General features: G+C 40.2%; 1 protein-coding gene and 1 long non-coding RNA gene across 4 annotated transcripts; one reads left to right on the top strand and one right to left on the bottom strand.

The window, feature by feature from the left end:
* The first annotated feature begins 1,635 nt into the window (after positions 1–1,635).
* On the top strand, positions 1,636–10,380 carry LOC114562973 (phosphoethanolamine N-methyltransferase 3). Of its 3 annotated transcripts, none has more exons than XM_028589695.1 (12): positions 1,636–1,719; positions 4,175–4,346; positions 4,559–4,714; positions 5,516–5,652; positions 5,880–6,031; positions 6,178–6,366; positions 7,397–7,486; positions 7,599–7,688; positions 7,771–7,893; positions 8,343–8,474; positions 10,024–10,140; positions 10,231–10,380. In XM_028589695.1, the coding sequence occupies exons 2-12, from the start codon at positions 4,186–4,188 to the stop codon at positions 10,339–10,341; spliced, it is 1,458 nt and encodes a 485-aa protein (XP_028445496.1). In that variant the 5' UTR covers positions 1,636–1,719; positions 4,175–4,185; the 3' UTR covers positions 10,342–10,380. The 3 variants fall into 3 exon arrangements, with proteins under 3 accessions (XP_028445496.1, XP_028445495.1, XP_028445494.1); XM_028589694.1 differs by lacking the exon at positions 1,636–1,719 and adding an exon at positions 2,129–2,266; XM_028589693.1 differs by lacking the exon at positions 1,636–1,719 and adding an exon at positions 2,423–2,686.
* A 3,597-nt stretch (positions 10,381–13,977) lies between these two features.
* On the bottom strand, positions 13,978–15,758 carry LOC114562498 (uncharacterized). The gene is made up of 3 exons (XR_003693505.1): positions 15,391–15,758; positions 15,087–15,301; positions 13,978–14,727 (listed from the first exon to the last, which is right to left on the bottom strand). It is a non-coding gene; the product is annotated as an uncharacterized LOC114562498 (long non-coding RNA).
* Positions 15,759–26,105: the final 10,347 nt, after the last annotated feature.

Here is a 26,105-nt window from a genome sequence, read left to right as displayed (position 1 = left end):
AAAATGACAGACACACAGCTTACATACTAACACCAAAAGCACTTTCTTGCTAGTCTAATTTTTGATTGTAGAGTTTGACCAAAGTGTTATGCAACAATTAAAAGCTCCATCAACAGTTTAACTTGAATGGCAATATTCGAGGCGTTGATTATTGCTAATAATGAAATCTCATGAACGTGTACTTCCTCGTGAACAAAGGCCCTTTTCATAAAGCGAGTTTACCAAATAAGCCTTAGTCAGTTAGTTTTTTACATTTTCAGTTGATTTGGTTACATAAAGCAAATTCAACATACTGTGGTGCTCATAAGCGTATGAACCTATGCTAAAGTTAACTAAAAAGAGGAATAAAAAAATTCTCTTTTGGAAATTGATCTTAATGCCTTAATTAAAGTAAAAATCCAACCTTTTAAGGACACCAATTTTCTTTATGAATTAATAATGTATCGTAAATAAATAAATGTTCTTCCTTAAAATACAGGGGGCATAAGTATTACACACCCCTATGTTAAATTCCCATAGAGGCAGGCAGATTTTTATTTTTAAAGGCCAGTTATGTCATGAATCCCGGATACTATGCATCTTGATAAAGTTCTCTTGGCCTTTGTAGTTAAAAAAGTCCCACATCATCACATATCCTTCACCATACCTAGAGATTGGCATGGTTTTATTTCAGTTGCCTAATAGCTGGTTTGATTTGCATTGAGAGATGATTTTATGGAATGTACCCCATGCCAATATCTAGGTATGGTGAAGGGTATGTGATGATGTGGGGCAATTTTTTTCCAAAGGCCAAGGGAACTTTATCAGGATGCATAGTATCCTGGATCCATGAAATAACTGACCTTTAAAAATAAGTGTCAATCGGTTTTTGTCATGAGAAGTTAGGGTTAGAGTTAGGGTTCATGTGTCATGACAGTGTCATGTCACTCTTATGTAGATACCTTCATGTAAAGTGTTACCAACTTTTCTTTATAGCACTCGGTGGTCAAAAACTCCATAGGGTCCCTTTCACTCCTCCTCTGGTCCACACCAAAGGAAACGATACATTCTTATGTCTCATCTTGGTGTTGGCTAAAATAAAACTAGGCCTACACCAAAGTCTGTTTGGAAGCGTACCAAGGCCATCCTCTTCAGACAGTCACTCTCTAGTTATTTGGTCAGTTTGTAACTTGGCAGAAAATACAACAGTGGGCCTGTGTAGACCTGGTTTTAACATCGGCCTTGAGTGATCCAATCACAAGTGGACAGCTGTAAATAACCCATTAAATCGTTGGAGGCCTACAGGAGTGAGGATAAAGAACCACTAATACCACAGTGACAAAGGAGCTATGAGTAGCTAAGAGGACTTGCACTACAGATATATATTAATAACTAAAATGGCAAGACTTACAAGACCTTATTGGCATTTATTGTAGAGATTTTTCACAAAACGCTGTACAAATTAACTGCTTATAACCACATCTATAATGAATTAATAAATCATGTATTATTAGAAAGCCATTGGTTACAACATACACTGTAACGCCTTATGAGGTAGTGGTACCCAATCATTTTTGGTCTTCACTGCACTTTCACTCCCTCTTGCGTTTCACCATCACCTTGACCACAATCTAAATAATTATTGACAAGTGATCGCTGCAGGCTTGGACCATTTGTGTAAAAGACCGATTTAACATCAATAATTGAATTGCTAACTTTTCCCTGATGGCTTATTAGAAAGTGAGAAACTCTTAATTCTTTTTTAAATGATTGTATTGCTTTTCACCATCACCTTGTTTGGTTCACCACTCCTGCACATATGAAATTATGTAATTCGCCAAACATCGCTGAAAACGTTTGCAGCTTTAAAGGCAAGCTGCACCTCAAGAGTGACTCAGCAGCTTTTTTTGTTTTAACTGGGGCTCAAAAACAATCATTTCATTATCGATTAATTAATATAGGCCAATAGATTTATTGCACGAATTTTCTTTAAAATCAGAAATTCGTCTTGCATCGTCACCCCTTCGAACCTTGAACCTTCGCGTGGCCTCTTGTCGCATCAAAAAAAAAAATGTAAACAAGGCCGATATAGTTTAACAATTATTGTTAGGTCCCGGGGGATCTCCACCTTAACAGCGCAGAGGTTTTCAGCTGCAGCATGACGCAATGTTGCGCCATGGGCGCATGCCACGGCACAAATACTGTTGATCAGCAAAAGTTGCCTATCCGGAAGCCGATGAGTGGAGAGTGCCGCTCTCTCACACCACTTCACAATTTAACATAAACCGTGAGTGTGCATCATTGTCAAACTAATCTCTATAAAAAGTCGTCGGGCCCGTAGCCGATGGCTTCCGTGATTGATGACACTCGTGTCTTTAATGGTGGTTTATTAGCTCATGTGTGCACACTGCCAATGGTATAACTTCCATAAACGTGTCTCTGATAGTCCGTAGACACTCCCCTCCCCGTTCCACCCCTGTCCTGCCTTGTCCTCATGTTGGGCGCATCCTAATGGCCAGTTTCCCACCTGGCGACCATCTCCTCCACGCGTTCTGTTATTTAAAGAGCACCATACACGCTGAAACCTGCACTCTGTCAGAGAGGCGTTACTCATAGTAGCCCTCTTTTGTTAATTGCCAGACTACATTGGAAGTGTAGAATAATTTTGCAATAAGTTCAAATCCACCAAAGACCACCATGGAAAAAGGTATGAGTAGAGTAAATATGGATTATTTTACTGGTGTGGAGACCTGCTTGTAACTGGTCGAACTAACTGTAACTAAGTCTGATGTAACTGATGTTTGGACTTTGTTGGAGCTGCCACATGTTTTGTTTAAATTGTTCACTCAGCTGGTGGAAGTAATCCTACTGTGACACAGTGCTGGAATGTGATTTGACTAAAGTTTTCAGCTGTCAAATGATCCCTGCAGTGTTTGTCTGTTTGGATGTCATCCTGCAGTTATCCTAGTGCTTAGTGTGTAACCAGGTAGAAGACTATGAAGACATTTACTTTACCTCAGTTATCATCTTTTTACTGGAGCATTGGAGGTTAGTACCCACTTTATGATGTGCTGCTGGCAGCTTAGCAACACATTCTTTATGAGGTTTCTGTGGATTTAAAGCAACAGAAGATTGGGGGAGAAGGAGGAGAAAAAAGTTAACTTTTATGTTTTTCCTTTGTACAGTATCATTTCTGTTGTTATTCCTCATAATATTAAGACCTTATTACAGGCTACTGTTTTTTTAACCACCAGTGTATTATTGCAACATGTCCTGAAGCTGATTGCATTTTCTGCTGGTACATATTACAAACCAATGACTTTCTTGGTTTTCTACCAAGTTGATGACTTTAATGCAAATATTTGTAGCATTTTGAGGCATTTTATTTTTTTAGCCACATTCACAGTTACCACATTATGCATAAATCGCCCTTTTGACAAAGCAAGTAAACCTGATGTATCATAAAAGTAAATACTGCATACCTATACAGACAAAAGCATGCAAAACATCAGAAAGTGTGATTGAGAGCAAGTGAAGATGAAACTGTGTGTGTGTGTGTGTGTGTGTGTGTGTGTGTGTGTGTGTGTGTGTGTGTGTGTGTGTGTGTGTGTGTGTGTGTGTGTGTGTGTGTGTGTGTGTGTGTGTGTTATAAGATTGATTGCTTGAATTTTAGCTCGAAAGTAAAAGCATTTCTGTAAAATGTCACTTATAAATTGAATGAATATAACATGAGTGGACTTGTTTTTTGAACTGCTTGATAGATGATTCACAGGCCCAGGAGTCCATGAACTTTGCCACATATTCCAGAGAAAATATAATAAGGCAAACTACTTGTATTTTCTAGTTCTGTGTTTGCATTTAAGACCCAATTATGAATAGTTATTTGAACATCCATGTGGTATAGGGAGTGGTATTCAACTGTTTTTTTTAGTCTGATTACAGTTTGGCTGAGCATACATTTGTACTTCAGGAGTTGTCCTTTTCTCTTGAAAATGAGCTAAACAGAAACGTACAACACTGTTATGTTTTATGTATTTATGTAATGTAGTCTTGTTGCCTTTTTGTTTAAACAAGCAAGAAAAAAAGTAATTATACAGTTGCTCTTTTGTGTCATCCTCCTCCTCTAATAATGAATAGTATTATTGTATTTTATGGCTTTTTGCTAATCTAATCTGGACACCTGTGTGCTTCACAGCTCGTAGCAACATGACAGAGTTTTGGAAAGAGCACTCCAAGGCCGCCACAGTGGAGGAGATGATGCTGGACTCTCGTGCCAGGGAGCTGACCCAACATGAGCTGCCCGAGATCCTGTCCGTACTGCCCAGCCTGGCTGGATCCAGAGTGCTGGAACTGGGAGCTGGCATCGGGTGAGCATGCAGCTGCATTAGACTTGTCTGTAGTAGTGGATGTGTGTGAGCAGCTTGTTCAGGGTTTCCATTTAATTTAGGGGCCTGAAGCAAAAGGCAGATTTCATAATTCAGGGGATCAGATTATGCTTTTGATGTTGTGTTGGAGAATTAATCTAGAAAACAAACTAGAAGTAAACTAGATGGATTTACACTGACGTGTGCCTCTGCAGTCGTTTCACCAGCCACCTGCTGACCAAGGCTGGCCATGTGACTGCTGTGGACTTCATGGAAAGCTTTGTGGAGAGAAACAGACAGGACAATGGTCACCATAGCAACGCTACCTTCATCCAAGCTGACGTCACGAAGCTGGATATCCCCCAAAACAGGTGTGTGTTAAACTTCATTTATATAGCGCCTTTAGTACAACATTGCAATACAAGGTGCTTAACAATACAGCAATAAAATGAAAATAAATTTAAAATAAAAACAAATTGATGAATGCTAAGCTAAAAGGGTAAGTTTTAAAGTTCCTTTTAAAGGTATTTACAGATTGTGACGCCCTCGGCTCTTCCGGTAGGGTATTCCAGAGGCGAGGACTATAGAGACTAAATGTCGCCTCCCTGTAGTTCTTTGTCCTCACTCAGGGGACAACTAAATGAGCTAATGTCGGAGGACCCGAGTGATCTAAGGCACGCATATGTTGAGAGCATGTCTGACAGGTATTCAGGCGCTAGTCCATTGAGTGATTTAAACACCAAAAAAGGATCTTAAAGTCTGTTCTAAAACTAAGATACAGCCAATGAAGGGACTTTAGGACGGGTGTAGTCTATATCCTTGACGTTCCACCTCTGGGATTGCTCCGTAGCTGACGGAAATTCCACCGGAGTTCACTCATTTAGGCCGGATGTCCGTTGCCTTGGGCTTTCTTTGTGTTGTCATTTTAAACTCGATTTATGAGGGCTATGGTTAACCTTTTCTCAGATCTCTGCAGGGTAAATCCAGACAGCTAGCTAGACTAAATGTCCAATCTGAGTTTTCCATTGCATAACTAAAGCAACTTTTGAACGTACACGTTCCACCAAAAGAAGTTTGAAGTTCCAATATCTGCGCTGAAACCAGAGCGGCTTTATTTAAACAATTTTAGCTTTTTAATGTATTTTAATGTTTCCATTCATTGTTCCCCTCAGCATTGACTTTGTCTTTTCCAACTGGCTGCTGATGTACCTGAGCGACACAGAGCTGAAGTCGTTTATAGAGAAGACGCTGAGCTGGCTGCGGCCCGGTGGCTTCTTTTTCTTCAGAGAGTCCTGCAACCACCGGTCAGGTACTTAGCTAACAATAAAACGTCCACATCTCCCTTATGAATAATAATGGTTTACACATTAATGAGAACTGAATCTCACTCAAGAAATTTAAATAGGGACATTTGCTCTTTCTTTCTCATTTACTCTGTTTTTCTCAGTTGATTATGAATGTTCAGCAACAGTAGCCAATATCTCTTTCAAAAACAAATGGTGAAGGATTCGTTTTAACTTGCAATGTTCTACCAAGGTGACTCCAAGAGGGACTTTAACCCCACTTGCTACCGCACTGAGGCACAATACAGCCACCTGGTATCATCACTACAAGTGGAGGTGCCAGAGGGGGGCCAAAAGTTTGGTTTTGACATTGTGTTGAAAAAGAAAGTTCAGGCCTATGTTGAGGTAGGCATTTAAGTCTTGTAGTAAAACCTTGGGTATGAAATTGGACATAGCAGTGTGAGATGTAGGCGCAAGGATGTGTAGTTAACCCTCTCCTTTCTCCCCTCCTCTCCATCTACTTCTCCATCCTTTTTGTCCTCCTTTTCCAGATGAAAAATAATCAGAATCAGATCTGCTGGCTTCTGGAGAAGGTTCCCCGCTCCTCAAGTATCCAGGACGGATTCAAGACCTTTCAGCAGTTCCTGGACAACCAGCAGTACACCAACCGCGGCATCCTGCGCTACGAGAAGATGTTCGGGGCTGGTTATGTCAGCACAGGGGGGCCCAGCACCACAAAGGTAGGAATAAAGGAAGGAATCAGTGAATAAGTGCTTCTTGGAAAGGATACAACAAGAATACTGAACAAAGCGAGTAAAGCGAAAAGCTTAGCAAATAACTTATGTGATGGAAGTTGATAATGTTTGCAACAGTGTAAAATAAATGTCTAAATGACTTCCACTCAGGTCCACCACTTGAAATCCAGGTCCCTATTGAAATATCTCAAAAACTATTGGATGGATTGCCATGAAATGTAACAGTTAACTCTTTATCTCGAGGCACCATCAGTCAAAATTCCAATTTGTCCAATACTTTGGTTTACGAACAATTACCAGCTAAAAATACTCAGCTGTACTTTGTGTCGTACCAACTGTTTGCATGCCAACATGCTGAACTAAGATGATGATCATGTTATAAACATTATACCTGCTTAACATCGGCATGTAAGCATTTTCCGTAGCATGATGACATTAGCATTTAGCTGAAAGCCCCACTGTTCCTGAACGCAGCCTAAGAGTCGAAAGTGTGGTTGTAGACTCTAATCAAAAATTATACTGTCCGCTGGGGTCTGCGTGACGTTAATGTCATCATCAGAAGGTGTGCGCGTAGGTCCTGTGTAGAATTGTGCCAATTTTTTGTGCCTGTGCGGACCCACTCTGCAACAAGTGGTAGCGTAGCGATCTACTGCGCATGTGTGGAACGTGTCCTTCAAGCAGATAGTATAAACAGAGCTACTGTGCGACCGCCATGTACACATCTGTTCCGAGTATAATCAAGCCTTTATTCTTCCTACCAAATGACCTTCAACAGCAACAGAACCAGCCTTTATCGTAGCAGCTTTATCAGGTATAAAAGTTTCTGTTCTATTTTTTTTTTGTTGGGGAAGCTGTGCTATCTTTCTATAATGCACCCTCTCTCCATGCCACATGAGTAAACATATGCCAAACAGACTTCAGACCTGAGAGTGTTTTATTCAACATTATTATAGACATATTTCCATGACTAAGAAAAGTGACATATGACTTGTATCCTTTTTTTTTGTACTGACAGGAGTTTGTGGACCTGTTGAACCTGAAGCCCGGACAGAAGGTTCTAGATGTTGGCTGTGGCATTGGTGGAGGGGACTTTTACATGGCAAAGGTAAGGAATCTGACATTTGACTACTGTAGTTAGGGTAATGCTTATAATGATGATAGAGGGATTTTCTAATGATTGAAACTACAGCAAAGCTGATGGTTATGTTACTTTTCAGACCTTTGGAGTGGAGGTGCTTGGCCTGGATTTGTCAAACAACATGGTGGACATCGCCATGGAGAGGGCGATCACTGAGAAGCTGCCATCAGTATGTCTAAATGTTCCCTTGTCCATTTAGTTTAAATACCACGGCTAACAGTTTTAAATAATGTGCATGCGCTCTACCTCAGGTCCAGTTTGAGGTGGCTGATGCCACAAAGAGGTCGTTCCCAGAAGGTTCCTTTGATGTGATCTACAGCAGAGACACAATCCTGCACATAGATGACAAACTGGCCCTCTTCAAACGCCTCCATGTTGAGTATTTTCTCATACTTTAAACGGTAGCATTAAGCAGTGGTGGCTAGCCAATAGAGGGTGCCAGGCCAACGCCCCTCCTGCTCCTCTTCAAATTTAATTTAGTTAGGGAGGGGGAGTATGTTCAGTTCAGTAACAAAAATGAGTAGGGACAATATGAGCTGTTGTATACATTATAGTAACACACATTTTTTTCATTGTTGCCAATTATATTATTTTTCAGCAGAAAGTCTGGTTAATTTTTGTCATATCCCCCCTGAAATAAATTCCACCAGTAGCCCCTGGCATTAAGTCATTACATTGATTTCCAAAAAACAAATGAAAAGAACATTTTTATGTCCTACAGTATACTGTACATATTTCGTTGGGAGACTAGTGCCTTTTTTGTGACTTGATCCGGTCTAACTTTTCTGCCTTGTTTTTCATTCTCTGTGTTCTTTGTATCCAGTCATGGTTAAAGCCAGGTGGAAAGTTGCTCATCAGTGATTACTGCTGCGGGGAGAAGCCCTGGACACCGGTGTTTGAGGCCTACGTCAAACAGAGAGGCTATGTCCTCTATACACCCTCACAGTATGGCAAGGTAACTATTCAGTAGAGCCTACTTATGTAATAGTTTGTAAAAGGGCTACACTGCCCTACGGGGAGCTAAAACCCTTTGGTCCTCTTTACCAATATGTAACGAGGCGATTGGCACACAAATTATTGCAGAGCACACTGCAGTGTCTGTTTTTACACTGTATCATCCAATATATAAATTAAGTGATATTTTTCATGTTTCTTTTTTCCTCATTTCCAGTTATCTTTGTACTGTACTAATAAATGCATAAAAATCCCTAAATAAAAAACACAACTTGTAATAAATGAGCTAAAATGCACAATAGAAAGAGTATGATCCTTTAACTGTGTGGCCTCTGTACATAAAACAAGCTAAGATCTCAAATTAAGTTAAAATCTTCTATTATTAAATAGAAGTTGCATACTTTTAATGAATCCTATGTCTGTTTTACCAAGTCCCTAGTTTATATGCTCAATGTTCCACTTCCAGGATTGCTCCTGTGCCGCAGGAAATTCCGCCGGATGCATGTCTTTTCGCCGCTGTCCGTTTCCTTCCTCTTTCTTTATGTTGGAATTTTAAAACTCCGGTGGATTTATGAGGACTATGGTTAACTGCTCCTCAGATCTCTGCAGGGTAAATCCAGACAGCTAGCTAGACTATCTGTCCAATCTGAGTTTTCTGTTGCACGACTAAAACAACTTTTGAACGTACACGTTCCATCAAAACAAGTTCCTTCCCGAGGCTATTTTGCAGAGGCTCCGTGTGGAGCTTAGCGCCGCCCATGACAATTGTGATTGGTTTGACGTGATGCCTATAAACCAGAGCACCCGGAATGCTGTGTGGACTAGCCAGACTACCAAGTCCCTAAACATGCCTGTCATGTTTAGATGTTTGCCTCCACACCAGACAGATATGTTAAAGGTCCCATGGCATGAAATTGTCACTTTTATGAGGTTTTTTAACATTACTATGAGTTCCCCCAGCCTGCCTGTGGTCCCCCAGTGGCTAGAAATGGTGATAGGTGTAAACCGAGCCCTGGGTATCCTGCTCTGCCTTTGAGAAAATAAAAGCTCAGATGGGCCAATCTGGAATCTCCTCCTTATGAGGTCATAAGGAGAAAGGTTACGTCCCCTTTCTTTGCTTTGCCCGCCCAGAGAATTTGGCCCACCCATGAGAGAGAGAGAGAGAGACATCATAGCTTTCAAATGAGCAAAGTGGCAGTTGGTCAAGGCCACACCCCCACCCTCCACCTTGCCCCCCCTCTCTCCTCCTCAATAGCATTTAAAGCTACAGACACAGAAATGGCACATACTAAGGAAAGCTCATTGTGGGACTGGCTCTAGTGGCTGTAATTCTGCACCAAGGCTGAATTTCGGGAAAGAGACTTCAGATACAGTATTAGGGGACCACTAAGGTCTATATAAAAGCATCTCAAAAGCAGCATGTCATGGGACCTTTAAAGGTTTGTTGCTTTTCAGTGAAGACTTTCTGAAACAACAAGATTTGCTTATTGGGTAACTCTTCTATACAGACAGCCCACTCTACTTCACCCATTCTGTCTCTTCTCCTGTAGTTCCTCCAGGAAGCTGGTTTCTGCAATGTTTGCTCAGAAGACCGGACAGCCCAGTTTATCCAGGTGATAAAGACAGAACTCCAGAGAGCTGAAGTCATCAAGGATGAATTCATTCAGGTTAGCATGCACGTCCTTTCAACCTAACTGAACCTAAATGTCTCTCTTCTTTGGATGAGTGCTTATCATACCTGTGTCTGTCCTCTGCAGGAATTCTCTGAAGAGGACTATTTTGCAATAGTAAATGGATGGAGTGAAAAACTGGAACGTTCCAACAGTGGAGATCAACGATGGGGACTCTTTTATGCGACAAGGGATTGAGTGATTGCACTAAGAATTGAGAAGACAATAAAATAAAAGAAAAAAGATTTCTTTCCTTATTTCCATATTGTCTATGCTTTTGTCTGATTAATTGTTTGTTTAAAAAAATATGGTTTATTTTTTCATTAAGGATTAAAAGTAATTTGTGAAGAAAACATGCAGAATTTGTTAAACCTGAAAGTTACAGCAGCAATTAAGAAACAGACAGATATAGACAGACAGACAGACAGACAGATACACTCACCTAAAGGATTATTAGGAACACCATACTAATACCGTGTTTGACACTATCCTATCAATATTGGCCAACATTTCTAAAGAATGCTTCCAGCACCTTGTTGAATCAATGACACAAAGAATTAAGGCAGTTCTGAAGGCGAAAGGGATCCCCCCCACACCATTACACCCCCACCACCACCAGCCTGCCCAGTGGTAACAAGGCATGACGGATCCATGTTCTCATTATGTTTACGCCAAATTCTGACTCTACCATCTGAATGTCTCAACAGAAATTGAGACAAATGCTCAGGGCTCTCAAGTCTCACGCATTGGGCGTGAGACACACGCATTTCAACCCGTTCACCTGCTCACACGCCACACCTTGTATTTCTCACGCAGAGAAATTACCAGGATAACGCCCACCAAGTTGCGCCGCTATTTTTAACAGTGGAACAGGTAGAGGAATCAAGTGAGTCCCTTTGGTCCCCCATAGAGTTCAGAACGCCCTGCCACCACCCGCGGCGCTACCATTGGTCATTTTAGGTCCGGGCCCGCCCATTTTGACCCATCTAGCAGTTCATCCAATAAGCAGCCTGAGGAAAGCTTTGAGTGAAAGCTTCTCAGCCAATCAGCGGCTTCTACCCGCCTGCCCACAGGCTGCGTTGTCACCAGCAAGTGATCCAATGAAATGAATGACGTTTGTGCGCAAGCTTTTCAAGCAAGCTCAATGAGACAGACACAGAGTGTAGCTATTAGCTAGCTAATATGAAACGCAAAGCGAAGCAAAGCAGCTTGTTTTCATCTAAATTCAACAAGAAACACTCCAAGGAGCAGGAGGAGGACATTTTAAGTAACACGGTTACAAGTGACGATTTACCATCCTGCTCGGCCGCGCTCTCCCCATCAAGTCCTCCCGTAGCCACACCATCACACCAGCAAGGCAAGTAATGTCTTAACGTTATTAGTGTCTGGCTGTCTGAATGAAGGGGGAACCTGAATACATTTGGCTTATTTTAATTGGCCCGTCCAGTTTTCTGGAGGCCCACCTACAATTAAAATCCTGGCGCCGCTAGAGCCTGCCACGCACAAGCTGAGTGAGTGCGGATTTCAAGTTGCGGCTTTCGTTGCTGTTTGTGACTTTGCCTGAGATTGAGTGACAAGTGTACTCGGTGTACTCGCCCTGTTGTTTATCTGGCTGCTTTGGCAAGCACTTTTAACATTTAAAAGCTAAGTTTGACTATCCGGAATTAACATTGTAGATATCAACAACGTCTTTCTGACTAGTCGTAATTACATTTTGGATAGTTGGAATTGTCATTCAAGATATCTGTAACGTAATTGTGACTAGTCGAAACGACAGTTAGAGATATCTGTAATTCAGTTTTGACTAGGCAAAACTGAATTACAGATATCTGCAATGACGTCATTGGAAACGACATTCAACTCGTCACACATCTTAAATGACAATTGCGGATATCTGTAATTCAGTTTTGACTAGACAGATTGAAAGTTAAAGATATCTCAAACGTCATTATGACTAGTGCAAATTATTGTGCATGACGTTGCTCTATTTTAGATAAACAGAAATACGTAATTTCCCCTCCCCGCCACAATCAAAGTGAATGGAAGAAGGAGCAGTCATGGCGTTGGCTGTAATTGAAAAAACCACCAGAAAATGGCATGAAATTGAACGAGCCCTCACACAGGGGATTTGTGGAGAGAGAGAACGTCGTTCGTTCTATTGAAAACTGTGAAAGAAATCTCGGAAGAATTGAGCATTTGCTGTCACCAGACACAAACAACGAACTCAAAAGCAGTTTGGCTCAACTGAAAACTCTAATAGACGCAAATTTCCGTGCTGGGGAAGACCGACGTTTCTCTGTCAGGTGCATTAGTTCAGGTGAGTGTCTTTATCACTGCATTCATGCATTATTATATGCATTACCGTATGGGGAAATGATCCGACCTAGCCGGCTATCTACGGCCAACTACAACGTTAACCTATGGGGGCAATATTTGTAACAGCTTTTGGGGCTTTTAACACTCAGAATTTTTCAAGAGCTCATACTGTCTATGATTAAGAGCTCCGGAACGTGAGTTGGGTCCTTACCAAACTCAAATGGTGTAGGAAAACAATAACCTTTGTTTTTTTGCAGGCAGGCAGTCAGCCTGTTGTTTAATTCCGAAACACAACAACAAGGTAAACAGAGCTAGCAGACTGCCTGCAAAAACACAAACCATGAAATGATCTTTTACCGGAAGGCTAGTAACCAAAAAATAAAAAGCCTGTCCCAGTTGCATCTTGATATCCTAATACAAATGAATTATGTTTAGCAATAATTCTTTATATTTATCAATTTACTGTAGGCTATGTATCCATGTAACCTGACTACGCCAGATGGATTGCTTCGCATTTGCTCGGCATATCCATCTGGGAACTTTCCGTTGGAGAACTTTTGGGAAGGGGCAGAAATACTGGTTAGCTGATTGGATGAACCATCTGTTTATCACCTATGTTGGTAATAGACGGGCCAAATCAACCAATCAGATCCACGAAGCGTATGAAAATACAACCACAAGCCCGCCCCTGCTGCTGCAGGCAAAGCATAGCTCGTTAGCTCAGCATGCAAGCAACATGTCGGTAAAGGAGATTTTCCGTTTGTGTAACGAGAATTTAGGAATAAAAGGAACCATTTCAGGTTCCCGGACCATATTCCAAAAGAAGGATCCAAGAGAAAAAAAGCATTAGCGAGCGGCTAACAGAATTAGGGCTACCGCTGTCTGAAAATACTGGTTAGCTGATTGGATAAACCATCTGTCTATCACCACCTAACCCAGCTCAAAACCAACGCTGATTGGCCCGGTCGTTTGGCTAATGGCTCCAAATTTTCTCTGCCTCAAGATGCCAGACTGATCTGCAAGTGGAAAACTGGAGCTCGCGAGATCAGGACGGTCTCACGAGGCTAGTATCCATGTGCTTATTTATGCAATCATTAAATTTATTGGTCTTACACCGTTATGTCCACTGCTCTCAGCAATAAACACTGTATTTTTGCAATTCCACAAGTCTCTCCATTTCCAGTGATGAAAAAGCTCTTTAAAAAAAAAAAAAAAACACACAAACCATTTTGATCATTTTTCCAGTGTATATATATATCCCCCCCTTCTGTTGCCTTCCCGTCAACCGCCTTTTTTTCACAGTTTGTTTTTGCTTTTTCCAATGTTTTTAATTGTAAAATTGTTCTTCTACACATGTGCAGCGCTTATTTCTACGTCCCATATTTTCTGATATAAAACAAAAATTGAAAACGGGTCAATTTGACCCGAAGTCAACACAAGGGACATATATATATATATATATATATATATATATATATATATATATATATATATATATATACAAAAAATAAACCGTAATGCTGCTTAAACACGTAAACTTAGGGAGAAGAGGCCGACCAGCCATTGATGTTACCAGAGAACACATTGAATTTCTGCTGAAGCAAGGCCATACAATTGCAAAAACTGCTGAAATACTGGGATGCTCCTCATCATTTCTGTACAATAAGTCAAAGTTGATGGGTATACCTGTTAGAAGTATGCTGTCTGCAATAGATGATGGTGAACATCATGTGAAAATCATGTCAATTTAGAATCTTCAAAAATATAAAAATATTTTCAAAAGAAAAAGCAAAAAAATAAATAAATTTGAGTTAACTGAAAAACTCAATATTGAATAACCTATAAACTGAAGTTAACTGTTAGTCATGCAAAATGAAAAAAATTACTGAATCTAAAAAAATAAATAAAAAAAGATTACATTCTGAACCTTTGACTTGCTTCAACACAGCATTCTATCAACTAGCTTCCAAGCAAAAATATAGCTCAAGTGAAAACTGAATTTCCATTAATAAATTTTACACACTGACATCATGCAAGTCCAAAGGTTGGAGCTTGCAAAATTCCCTCCATCATGTATTGTTTGAAGGCTTCATAGGAAGAGTGCAGTGGCAGGCGGAGTAGAAGAGCACAAGTATTGCTTCTGGGAAGATTCTGTTGCCCTCATGAAGGAACTGAATTGACGGTGTGGAAATCCCAGCGGAGGTACTGTTGAGGCTCCAGATGTAAACTCCAATACCTTCTCCAGGGTGACTGGACTGCATTCTCCTTCTGTAACACAAGAAAGTGGAGAGAAATAGTAATTTAGGTCCCTTAAACACATTAAGGTTGATTTAATTTTTTGCCCAGCCCTAGTCTTTTGTATGTGTTACTTTGGAGCAATTTGGAAGTTGCATACCGACAGGACTTTTTGTGGTGAATATCAACCACAAAAGCCTCAGTCAAGTACGTTTTTGGTAAAATATTACACAATATTAACAAGTTTAAGGGAGCTACCCATGTTCACACAGCCAGACTTCAATGTCACTTCAACTACAGCATAAACTTTCCTGCCAACCAGGACAACAAAATAACCACTAATAATTGTACTTATGAAGTCCGTGTTATAACTTTTACAATAAATAGTACACCTTCAATTTCAATTAACCAGTCACGCCAAAAGCATATTGTCTGGTTTTCTCGGTCTCTCCTGTTGCTGCCCTGTACAGAGAAGTCCACGTCAAATAAAGTGCATAGGTCCTTCGCCTGTAGTGGAATCTCCTCACTGACAAACATGTTGTAGAACACTGCTGGATTTTTCCTCAGCTCCTCCAGTAAACCAAGGGTTTTTAACCCCTCAGCAAACCTATAAAAACATGGGACGTAATGTGTGAGTCGTCCTTGGTCAATGACAGGTTCATTTTTCGGAAAGATGAAGACAGGTGAGGCACTTACTGGTCCAGGGCAGTCACCAATCTTCCATTGATGAAGAAGTCTGCAGCTGACTGTACAAGGGAGTCCTTCTCCTTCAGGCTGGAAACATGTCTTAAGGAACCTATAATGCTGAGACTATCTGCTGCCTCTGCAATTGCACTGTTTGCCTCTCGGACTGTTGTTGCTTCCTGTATCTAAAAAGAAAGAGAAAGAAATACAGAAAAAGACAGAATGGAAGACAATGAAAGAGTGAGTGAGTCAGTCCAAAATTGGCGTGCAAGAATACCTTCCTTTTATAAAATCAGATGTTTAAGTAATATAGCGCTCGTGTTCATGAGGATCTCCACAAACATTCTCATGAAAACAAATGTAAATGGACTGTTCTTATATAGCGCTTTTCTAGTCTCAACGACTACTCAAAGCGCTTTAACATAGTGCAGGAACCATTCACACACACTCATACACTGTGGCCGAGGCTGCCGTACAAGGTACCACCTGCTCATCAGATAATCAGTCACACACATTTACACTCCGATGCGCAGCATCGGGGGCAACTCTGGCTTCAGTGTCTTGCCCAAGGACACTTTGACACGGGACTGCAGGGCCAAGGATTGAACCACCAACCTTCTGATTGGCAGGCAACCGCTCTACCACTGAGCCACAGCCGCCCAAAACAAGTGCTATATTGCTTTTTTACAGCAGTTCCACTTGCATCTGAACATGTTTAAAAAGATTCATAAATAGAAAGTTAATAGAAAATAACAGGGCTGTGTCACAGTACTGTACATTCAATGTATAACCTTTTCTCCTGCTTACTTTTATTAACTGTTCCCTGAAAGTATGGTCACCAACTTCCTCCACTGTGGCGGGGGGTGTTGGTATCCCACAGATTTGATGGAAAAGCCTTTCGGAAAAGAAGTGTGGACCGACTCCTCCATGGACGACACACAGAGCAATGATTTTTGCCACCCATGTGTAAAGTTTAGTCTGCAAAGCTAAAATTAAAGACATAACTGTAAAATATTGCTCTGCTGTAATGCTTCTTAAAAATGCAATACCTTAAAATGCTATGATTAATAGCATTTTAATCATGATTAATAGCATTTTAAGCATTTTTAGTGCTACAACGAATAATAAGTATTGCACCTTTCGAAACATCAAGTACAAAAAGACAAAGAAATGAAGAATCATGGAAAAATCCTAACTGAGAATTAACAAATCAAGGCAAAATTAAACAAATAAAGGCAAAATTATACAACACAAATGAAACCTGCCCAACACAAAAAAAAACAGAATACAATAAATCAGACCAGAGAAATAAGGGAGCAATCATTTTTAAATGGGTTTCTGTGTATACATTTCTAAAATTCTGCCAGTTGAATGAGGACAGTCTTTTGGGCTTCCCTACCTTGAGTATCAAGAGACAACTGCCGGTCTTTCTCATGGCCCTCAAAGATATTGGACTGGTGGACAGCCCTCATTAACAGCCTTAGGTACTCTCTTGTCGGGCCGCCTTCGTCAACTGCCCCTTCACCATTGTCATCTTCATCCACAAACACAACATCCAATTTTGCTTCAGGGTTGAAGAACCTACGCTTGAACGCCCGCAGGCTACACAGTAAAACATTCTCCCTGCACACATTTATTTGGTTGCTTGTTGGACAGAAGCTTCCATCAACTTTGCTGACCATTTTTTTTCAATATAGTTTGTAGATCAATCCTGCAACCAAAGAAGTTCATGCATTTTATTAATAAGCCAAATATGTACCATATTTTATAAGTTTTAACCACCTGATTAAATGTAACAGGATATAGAAAATGCAAAATTTACATTAACAAAAAAAATTAGGTCAAGTTAAGTGAAAAGCATACTCATCCACAGGTCCTCTGAGGTGATGTGTTGATACAGGAGACTGATTTTGTGTAACTGTCTCATCTTGTTCATCAAGAATAATGATGGGCAGATGGAGGGAGTGATGGTTCATCATGAAGAGTCAGGATTTCTTGTGGTTGTGAGAACAGAGTGAGTGGTGGCTGGGAGGAGGGCTCAGACAGCAGTGAGCGGGTGGAGGTCTCACACAGCAGTGGCTGGAGAGAGGGTACAGAGAGACTTGGCTGGGTGGTCTCACACAGCAGTGGCTGGAGAGAGGGTACAGAGAGACTTGGCTGGGAGGAGGTCTCAGCCAGCAATGACTGACCATGAGATGTATCGTCTAGGGCATGAGCTCCATCATTTTGTTGATCCGAGAGAATTTCCTGAAAAACATGCACAATACATGAGCTTGCACAAACCAAAAAACATTCCGTTTTCATTTGAGACAGGAAATAAAATTCTACACACATTTACTATTACATCCTGATTTGAATACCAAAGTACATATAGAGTTGAGGATGCTTTTATGCCATGATCCATTATTGACCCGGATGAACTGCTCTCAATTGATCTGGAGGATGTGGCTTCTTGCACTACAAAGATTTCACTGGCAATATCATCTTGTCCCACAAAGTCAAACAAGATCTAAAAAAATTTGAAAGTGTTACACTAGTCCAGTTTTACAACCCACTGAGAAGACACTTGATATTTCTCAAGCTGAACACACATCACCTGGATTGGCTCTGACAAGCTGAATTTCCTCCCATTGATGTGTCCATTTGGATATTTAAATTTGATTAAAACCCCATCTGAGGGTTCCTCACATGCAGACATTCGCTGACGTCTTGCCTCAATAGCCTGAAATGCGATTTGTCTCATTAAAAAATAAAAAAAAAATCTTCAGCTAGTTTATCAAACTAATATATTATAAACAAACCTTTTGACGTCTTTCCTCACAGGCCTGATAGGCTAGTTTCTTCCTCTCCTATTAAAAGACTACATTAAAATGTATGTATGCATTCTGTAAGAGAATGTAAATCATAAATAGAACTTTGAAGTATTACCTTCTCCTGATCCACCAACAAACTTGTATTATACTCCTGGTCTTGCTGAGCACGTATTGCTCGCCATTCTTGAAGAGCCTAAATAAAAAAGAAATAAATTAAAAAAAAGAATTTCTCACAAATCACCATCAAAAAAGTACACACACAAAATGAATAAATACTTTAAAAAAATAGATTCTATACATTGTCAAAATTGAGTACCTGATTTGCAACCACACTTTGAGCTTGGGTACTCTCAGCCACAGGCTGAGTTTCATCTTGTACTAGAGCAATTGGGAGCGATGGGAATGAATTAATGGATATGGCAGAGGATGTGGATGCCACCCGGTAGTACACAGAAAATCCAAATGATTTCTCCTTCAGCAAGAGAACACACTCACTCATATGTAACTACTCAGACAGAATACATACATAACACATTAGAAAAAGACAATAATGTGTATATATCATAGTGGACATAACAAAACATCATTAAATGTGCAACCATTTTAATATGGACCTGATCTGAAACCACTTGTGAGGTCTCATCTAATGCTGGAGCTGCGAGTGGTGGGAATGAATTCTGGGACATTCAATTCAATTTTATTTATAGTATCAAATCAAACATAGGTTATCTCGAGACACTTTACAGATAGAGTAGGTCTAGACCACACTCCAACAATTACAGTAATTCCCTCAAGAGCAAGCAGTGCGACAGTGGCGAGGAAAAACTCCTTCTTGGGAAGAAACCTCGGACAGACCCAGGCTCTTGGTAGGCGGAGTCTGACGGGCTGGTTGGGGGTGTGATGAACAGTGGCAATAATAGTCACATTAATAATGAAACAGTGACTGGATGTAGCGGGAAGCTGCAGGGTTCAGCAGGAAGCAGCATGACATTGCAGGGCACCGCTTAGCTCGGCAGGGAGTGCAGCAGGACCACAGCAACAGATGGAACCAGGATCTTGGTGCCAACGTTCTCCAAGGAAATACGCTGGGGGAAAAAACATAAGGACTCCGGGGAGTAAACTCCCCAGAAGCTAGGATTAGTAACAAGCATTTCTGGGACGGGATACACACAAATAGTAATAGTAATTGAAAGGGAGAGGAGAGAGCAGCTCAGTGTGTCAAAGGAAGGAAGGAAGTCCCCCGGCAGTCTAGAACTATAACAGCGTAACTATAACAGCGTAACTAAGAGAGACAGGTCATAAGGAGAGGTAGCTTTTTCGGGCTTAGAACTCTCCCCCTGCCGGATCGGGCTTGGCTGGCCTGCCTCCCTCTACTTTGTTATGTATTATTAATCTAACAATTATGAAGAGAAGCAGGTGGGCCAGTTAGGTGAACACTGCAACTCCTCACTCCCTAACTATAAGCTTTATCAAATAGAAGAGTTTTAAGTTCATTCTTGAAAGCAATTACAGTTTCTGCCCCCCGAACCCAGATCGGGAGCTGGTTCCATAGGAGAGGAGCCTGATAACTGAAGGCTCTGGCTCCCATTCTATTTTTAGAGACTCTAGGTACCACCAGTAACTCTGCATTCTGGGAGCGCAGTGCTCTAGTGGGACAATAGGGTATTAGGAGCTCTTCTAGATATGATGGTGCTAGACAATTTAGAGCTTTGTAGGTCAAGAGAAGGATTTTAAACAGGAAGCCAGTGCAGAGAAGCTAATACAGGAGAAATATGATCTCTTTTCCTAGTTCTTGTGAGAACACGCACTGCAGCATTCTGGATCAGCTGGAGAGTCTTAAGGGACTTATTTGAGCAACCTGACAGTAGGGAATTACAATAGTCCAGCCTGGACGTAACAAATGCATTTAAGTTTTTCAGCGTCGTTTTGAGACAGGATATTCCTAATTTTGGCAATGTTACGAAGATGAAAAAAGGCTGTTCTTGAGGTTTGTTTTAGATTGGCATTAAAGGATATATCCTGATCAAAAATAACTCCTACATTTCTGACAGTAGTGCTGGAGGCCAGGACAACACCATCCAGAGTAGCTATGTCTTTAGATAATGATGTTCTGAGGTGTTTAGGTCCCAGTACAATAACTTCAGTTTTGTTAGGGTTTAACATCAGAAAATTCAGGATTTTATATCTTTAATGCACGCTTGAAATTTAGCTAGCTGACTGGTTTCGTCTGGTTTGATTGACAAGTATAATTGGGTGTCATCCGCATAACAGTGAAAGTTAATTGAGTGTTTCCTAATAATATTGCCTAGAGGAAGCATATATACAGAGAATAGAATTGGTCCAAGCACTGAGCCTTGAGGACCCCATGGCTAACTTTAGCGTACTTGGAGGATTTATCATTAACATTAACAAATTGAGATTGATCAGAGAAATAGGACTTAAACCAGCTTAGAGCAATTTCTTTAATGCCAACCAAGTGTTCCAGTCTCTGTATCAGGATTGAAGGGTCAATAGTGTCAAATGCAGTACAAAGATCTAGTAAAACAAGAATGGAGACAAGTCCTTTGTCTGCAGCAGTTAAAAGGTCGTTAGTAATTTTCACCAGTGCCGTCTCTGTGCTATGATGCTTTCTAAATCCTGATTGAAAGTCATCAAATAAACTATGGCTATGTAGAAAATCACATAACTGATTAGCAACCACCTTCTCAAGGATCTTGAAGAGAAAGGGAAGGTTAGATATAGGTCTATAGTTTGCTAAGACCTCAGGATCGAGGGTGGGTTTTTTCAGAAGAGGTTTTATCACAGCTACTTTAAATGACTGCGGTACATAACCTGTTAATAAGGACATATTGATCATATCTAGTAATGAAGTGTTTACCACGGGTAACGCTTCTTTGAGTAATCTCGTTGGGATGGGGTCTAAGAGACAGGTAGATGGCTTAGCTGAGGATATCTTAAACATTAATTGTTTAAGGTCTATAGGATAAAAGCAGTCTAAGTATATGTCGAGACTAGTCGTTATTTCTAGCGACTCTGCGTTTAAAGGTGAACCGTTAGAAGTTGAGGGCAAAAGGTGATGAATTTTATCTCTAATTGTTATAATTTTATCATTAAAGAAGCTCATGAAGTCATCACTACTCAGAGCTAGAGGAATAGATGGCTCAGTAGAGCTGTTGCTATCTGTCAGCCTGGCTACAGTGCTGAAAAGAAACCTTGGGTTGTTCTTGTTTTCTTCTATTAGTGATGAGTAATAGTCTGATCTGGCCTTTCTTAGGGCCTTCCTATAGGTTTTGAGACTTTCTTGCCAATCCAAACGGGATTCTTCCACTTTTGTGGAACGCCACTTACATTCGAGGTTTTGCGAGATTTGTTTTAATTTGCGAGTTTGGGAGTTATACCAAGGTGCTAATTTCCTTTGCTTCATCATATTCTTTTTCAGGGGAGCAACGGAGTCTAAGGTCGTCCGTAGGCAAGTCGTAGCACCGTCTACAAATGTATCAATTTGAGAGGGACTGAGGTTAACATACAGGTCCTCTGTTATGTTAAGGCATGACAGAGTCAAACCAAATTTAAACTGACGCCAGGGTAGCTTTGGCAAACAAAGTTGTTCAATTCAGATAAACTCCAGTTTAACCCAATCTTTGAGTTTGTGCGTCCAGCCTCTGATGACTCATGCACAGGTTTTCCTAAAAATGGAAATGTAAACATCAGTATAATCTGTTCCTAGTGGCAAAGTAACATTCATTAGTTGCTATATACAAGATCGTTCAGGACTCCTAGCAGTCCTGAGAGATCTTGCCCTGACTCCTATGTTCAAGTAAACAGTTTCAAAGACAATACATTTCACAAATCAAGGCATCCAAACTGTTTTCAGACATAATCGTAGTGTTGCCAAACCCCAAAAGTAGACCTGTATGACTACCACAATTAATCTAAGATAATTTGTGTTTCTAATAAGTTTACAGCTTTAAAACTAAACAAACCTTACACTCTCACTCACAAGGCCATCACACATTTGAGCATAATATGTGAAAGAACATAAACATACGATATATGGTGTAGCTTAGCCTCTGAATGCACCACCCAAATCCTCACACATTAACCATAACCACCATTGACTAATTTCAGATAGTTGATGCAAAAGGTTTCATTGGAAGGTATTCCTGGACACTTTCTAAGTGATGCCTTGGCATGAGAAAGTGTTGCATAGGTGTTAACTATTAAAATGGCTACATGGGAATTTATGAAAATGCATCAAAGAGTAAACTGCTCTATAATATTTCTTTAAAACAAATGCTAAATGTATTTTAACATAGTCAAATGTTTCCCAATATAGAGACAGTATAACAAATGGGACCAGACAGGGTCAAGCCAACAAAATTCAAAGCAGCTCATTCCATAGCTTCCTTTGCAAGAAGGTTAGATAAGGTGTAAAAGTAAATAACACTCAATTATTATGTGCTTCAATCTCACATTTACCTAATCCAAGTTTAGCCAGTTCCTCGAGTTCTTTTGTGGGAGGCAGAAAACCATTATCTGGCCCTGGAAGGAGGAAATGTTTTGCTTGCCAAATAGGGTTTTCCCTGCGGCCACCAGATCCTCCTGTAAACACAAATACATAACTGTCAGCAGTCATTCTTGGCTAAAATGATTTTTGAGCATTAAGCGTACATATTTATGGAGGCTGGTATATCAGGCCAGTACATTATGCTACAAATAACTTTACTGTGAGGAAGCAAGATAAGTAAACCCAGCAAAACAAGCTAGGAAACCAAAAACCGTGGCCAAAATACAACCTAGGGTCTTTTTGTGAATGTACACGAGTCAAACGTTCGTTTAAAAAGGGTGTTGACGACAAAAGCTGCACTTGAACTAGAGCATTTTTCGTGTACAAGGAGTTTACTTAAAATAACGTTTTTAACACTGGAACTTTGCTAGATAGCTAGCTAGCTACACATGGCAGTAGCCATGTAGCTAGCTAGTATTTTAAAAATAGTGATTTTTGTGCTAGTAGTGCCCCTAGCGTTGACCCTAAAACTAAACAACCGTCAATCTTAAAAAGTGCAGTTTTTGTCGTAGTTAAGTATAATTTTAAACAGACGTTTGACTCGAGTACATTCACCAAGACCCTAGAATGCATTTTGGCAACGGTTTTGCTTTAAGTTAGCATATTATTAAACAGCTACCCCGTACTTCTGCAAACACATTAGCAATTCTGATGTTAAAAAAGAAAACTTACCCCGAACTCGATGAACTTGCCGGCGAAATAGTTGTCTTGTTGTGGAAAGTAACGTTGAATCATTATTTCTCGCTACCAGCTCCTGTCTTGCACGGGCTGCAGCATTAAAAAGACGATTAAAAACTCTTTCGGCCTCTGGCTGCTCCGACATGGTGCTAATCAGTGCTAATTACAAGTTAACAGTTAACAGGTGCTCTGCCTAAAGTGGGATGCGGGCCTAATTTGCATGCAGATATCTGCAACGTAATTTCGCCTAGTCAAAACTCAAATTCAAGATATCTTTAATTACATTTTGACTAGGCAGAATGAAAGTTACAGATATCTCAAATTTCAGATATCTCTAATCAAAATTAATTTCAAGATATCTATAACTTGATAATAGATATCTACAATTAAATTATGACTATCCCTAACTGCAGTTTAAGATATCTACAACGCCATTTTGACTAGTCATAATTCCAGTTACAGATATCTACAACGTAATTTCGCCTAGTCAAAACTTAATTTAAGATATCTCAAAATGAACATGTAGATATGTTGAATTGAGGTGAATTAAAGATATCTTGAACTGGAGTTATGACTAGTCAGAATCAAATTGTAGATATCTCAAACTGGAATTACAGATATCTACAATTCAGTTGCAGATATCCGTAATTCACATAGTGGATATCCGCAACTGAATTGTAGATATCTGTAATGACAAACCCCATACAAATGAATGTCAAAAGTGACGTAATTTGTCCTAGGAAGAATGTCTTTGTGGATATCTGAAATGACAATTATGGATAGGAAGAATGTAGTTGCGGATATCTGAAATGTTCTTTTTGACTAGGCAAAACTGAATTACAGATATCTGCAACACATATCCAGTCAAGATGTTAAATGTTAAATGTTGCCATGACTTCGCGAGTGATGACGTCACTGTTCCAGTTGAGGGGAGAGAGAGCGGATGACAGTTGGCTTGAGTTCAGTAGAGCACACGGCTCTGTAGAGTCGTGGAATTATGACTTTATATACTACATGTACATAGGAACAGGAAACCCTGTTGTGTGTCTGCCCTTTTTCTGATACTGTGTTGGCAGAAATCAACATAGAGAAAACACTGGGTAGCTTTGGCGCCTGTTATTATTATTATTATTATTATTATTATTATAGCCACATGTTGCATCGGCTGCAGGGCTACTCTGACAGTTTTATATTTTTATAAAGATACCCATTTTAGGTCTACCAATAATACTTTTATAACAGTACCCATAATAATTTGGAATATTTTTAGTTTTTTCTTTCCTTTTATTTTTACTGCACAACCTCCTGGCCCCCACTGTGAAAACCTTTGGCCTCCTAGGCTATTTCATTATATTGTATCCAGACAATTGATAGTATTAATTATTGCACACACACACACACACACACACACACACACACACACACACACACACACACTGAATTAAATAAAATAAAAATTATTTGTACGAATTTATGTAGGGCTGCTCCCTCTTAGTGGATTAGTCGACTAATCTGTGATTTTGGTCTTAGTCAACTTAGATCTCTTTAGTCCATTAGTCATGTTTGATGCTTTTTTCATGCTGAATGACTTATTTCCAAGAAACGTACGAGCACATCTCTAGTAAACACAAGAATTAAGGGTTGACATTTTACCTAAGAGATATCACCGTGAAACCTACTTTGATTACTTTCATTAAGGCAATTTTTTGTTGTATTACACGTTTTCTGAAATATGCAAAGGAGGCGTTATCTTATTCAATATATGCATCCTTTTGCATAACTCTTTGTAGAAAAACTCAGATTTACAGATCTGTCGATTAAATCAACTAATCGATTAGTCCAGTGGTTCCCAACCTTTTTTCCTTGGCAACCCCCCTACTCATGTCTAAGAAAAGCTGAGCCCCCCCCCACCCAAAACCGAAGTTGAGGTAACTCTCGAGATAGAGCCTCTCTTTCTTTTTTGATACAGAGGAGTTATCAGCACTGTTTCTCCGGCATGTTTCATTCATAAAATAGTGATGCCGTGGCGGCAGGAAAATTGAGGATACAACAAAATATATAGTTTTCATACAGACTTTTGTATACATTAGATATTCTAGTGTATTATAATTTGTTTAACATGTGCAAAAAAATTTTTTTTACCTCAACCTCAAACCAGATAAAGACTCATGCCCCCCCTGTGATCTTTGCCGCCCCCCCTGGGGGTGCCCGGACCCCAGGTTGGGAACCACTGGATTAGTCGATACAATTGAATGAGTGTTAGTCGACTAAGAATTTCTTAAATCGAACATAGGCCTACATTTATGTCATTTATCAGATCAGACTCCGTCCCCACCCAAACCCCTGCCGCCAAAATCTCACTCTGAACTCTGTTCAAAACTTGAGAGCCCTGAATGCTTTACTGCATACCTCGGGTTGGTCGAGTGGTTATTTGAGTCAAAGTTGATCTTCTATCAGCTGGAATCAGTCGGCCCATTCTCCTCTGACCTCTAGCATCAACAAGGCATTTTCGCCCCCCAGGACTGCAGCATACTTGATGTTTTTCCTTTTTCAGACCATTCTTTGTAAACCCTAGAAATGGTTGTGCGTGAAAACCAGTAACTGAGCAGATTGTGAAATACTCAGACCAGCCTGTCTGGCACCAACAACCATGCCACGCTCAAAGTTGC

This window comes from Perca flavescens, chromosome 10 (assembly GCF_004354835.1).
Source record: "Perca flavescens isolate YP-PL-M2 chromosome 10, PFLA_1.0, whole genome shotgun sequence".
NCBI lineage: Eukaryota > Metazoa > Chordata > Actinopteri > Perciformes > Percidae > Perca > Perca flavescens.
The sequence above is the reverse complement of the archived record's forward strand: the minus strand, read 5'-3'. Positions and strand labels throughout refer to the sequence as shown.

What these genes read in the sequence shown, in the direction of transcription:
- LOC114562973 (XM_028589693.1), top strand. An exon ending in AAGTTCAGGCCTATGTTGAG is followed by an intron (nt 6,032 to 6,177) that starts GTAGGCATTTAA and finishes CTCCTTTTCCAG; the next exon opens with ATGAAAAATAATCAGAATCA. An exon ending in CCCTCTTCAAACGCCTCCAT is followed by an intron (nt 7,894 to 8,342) that starts GTTGAGTATTTT and finishes CTTTGTATCCAG; the next exon opens with TCATGGTTAAAGCCAGGTGG.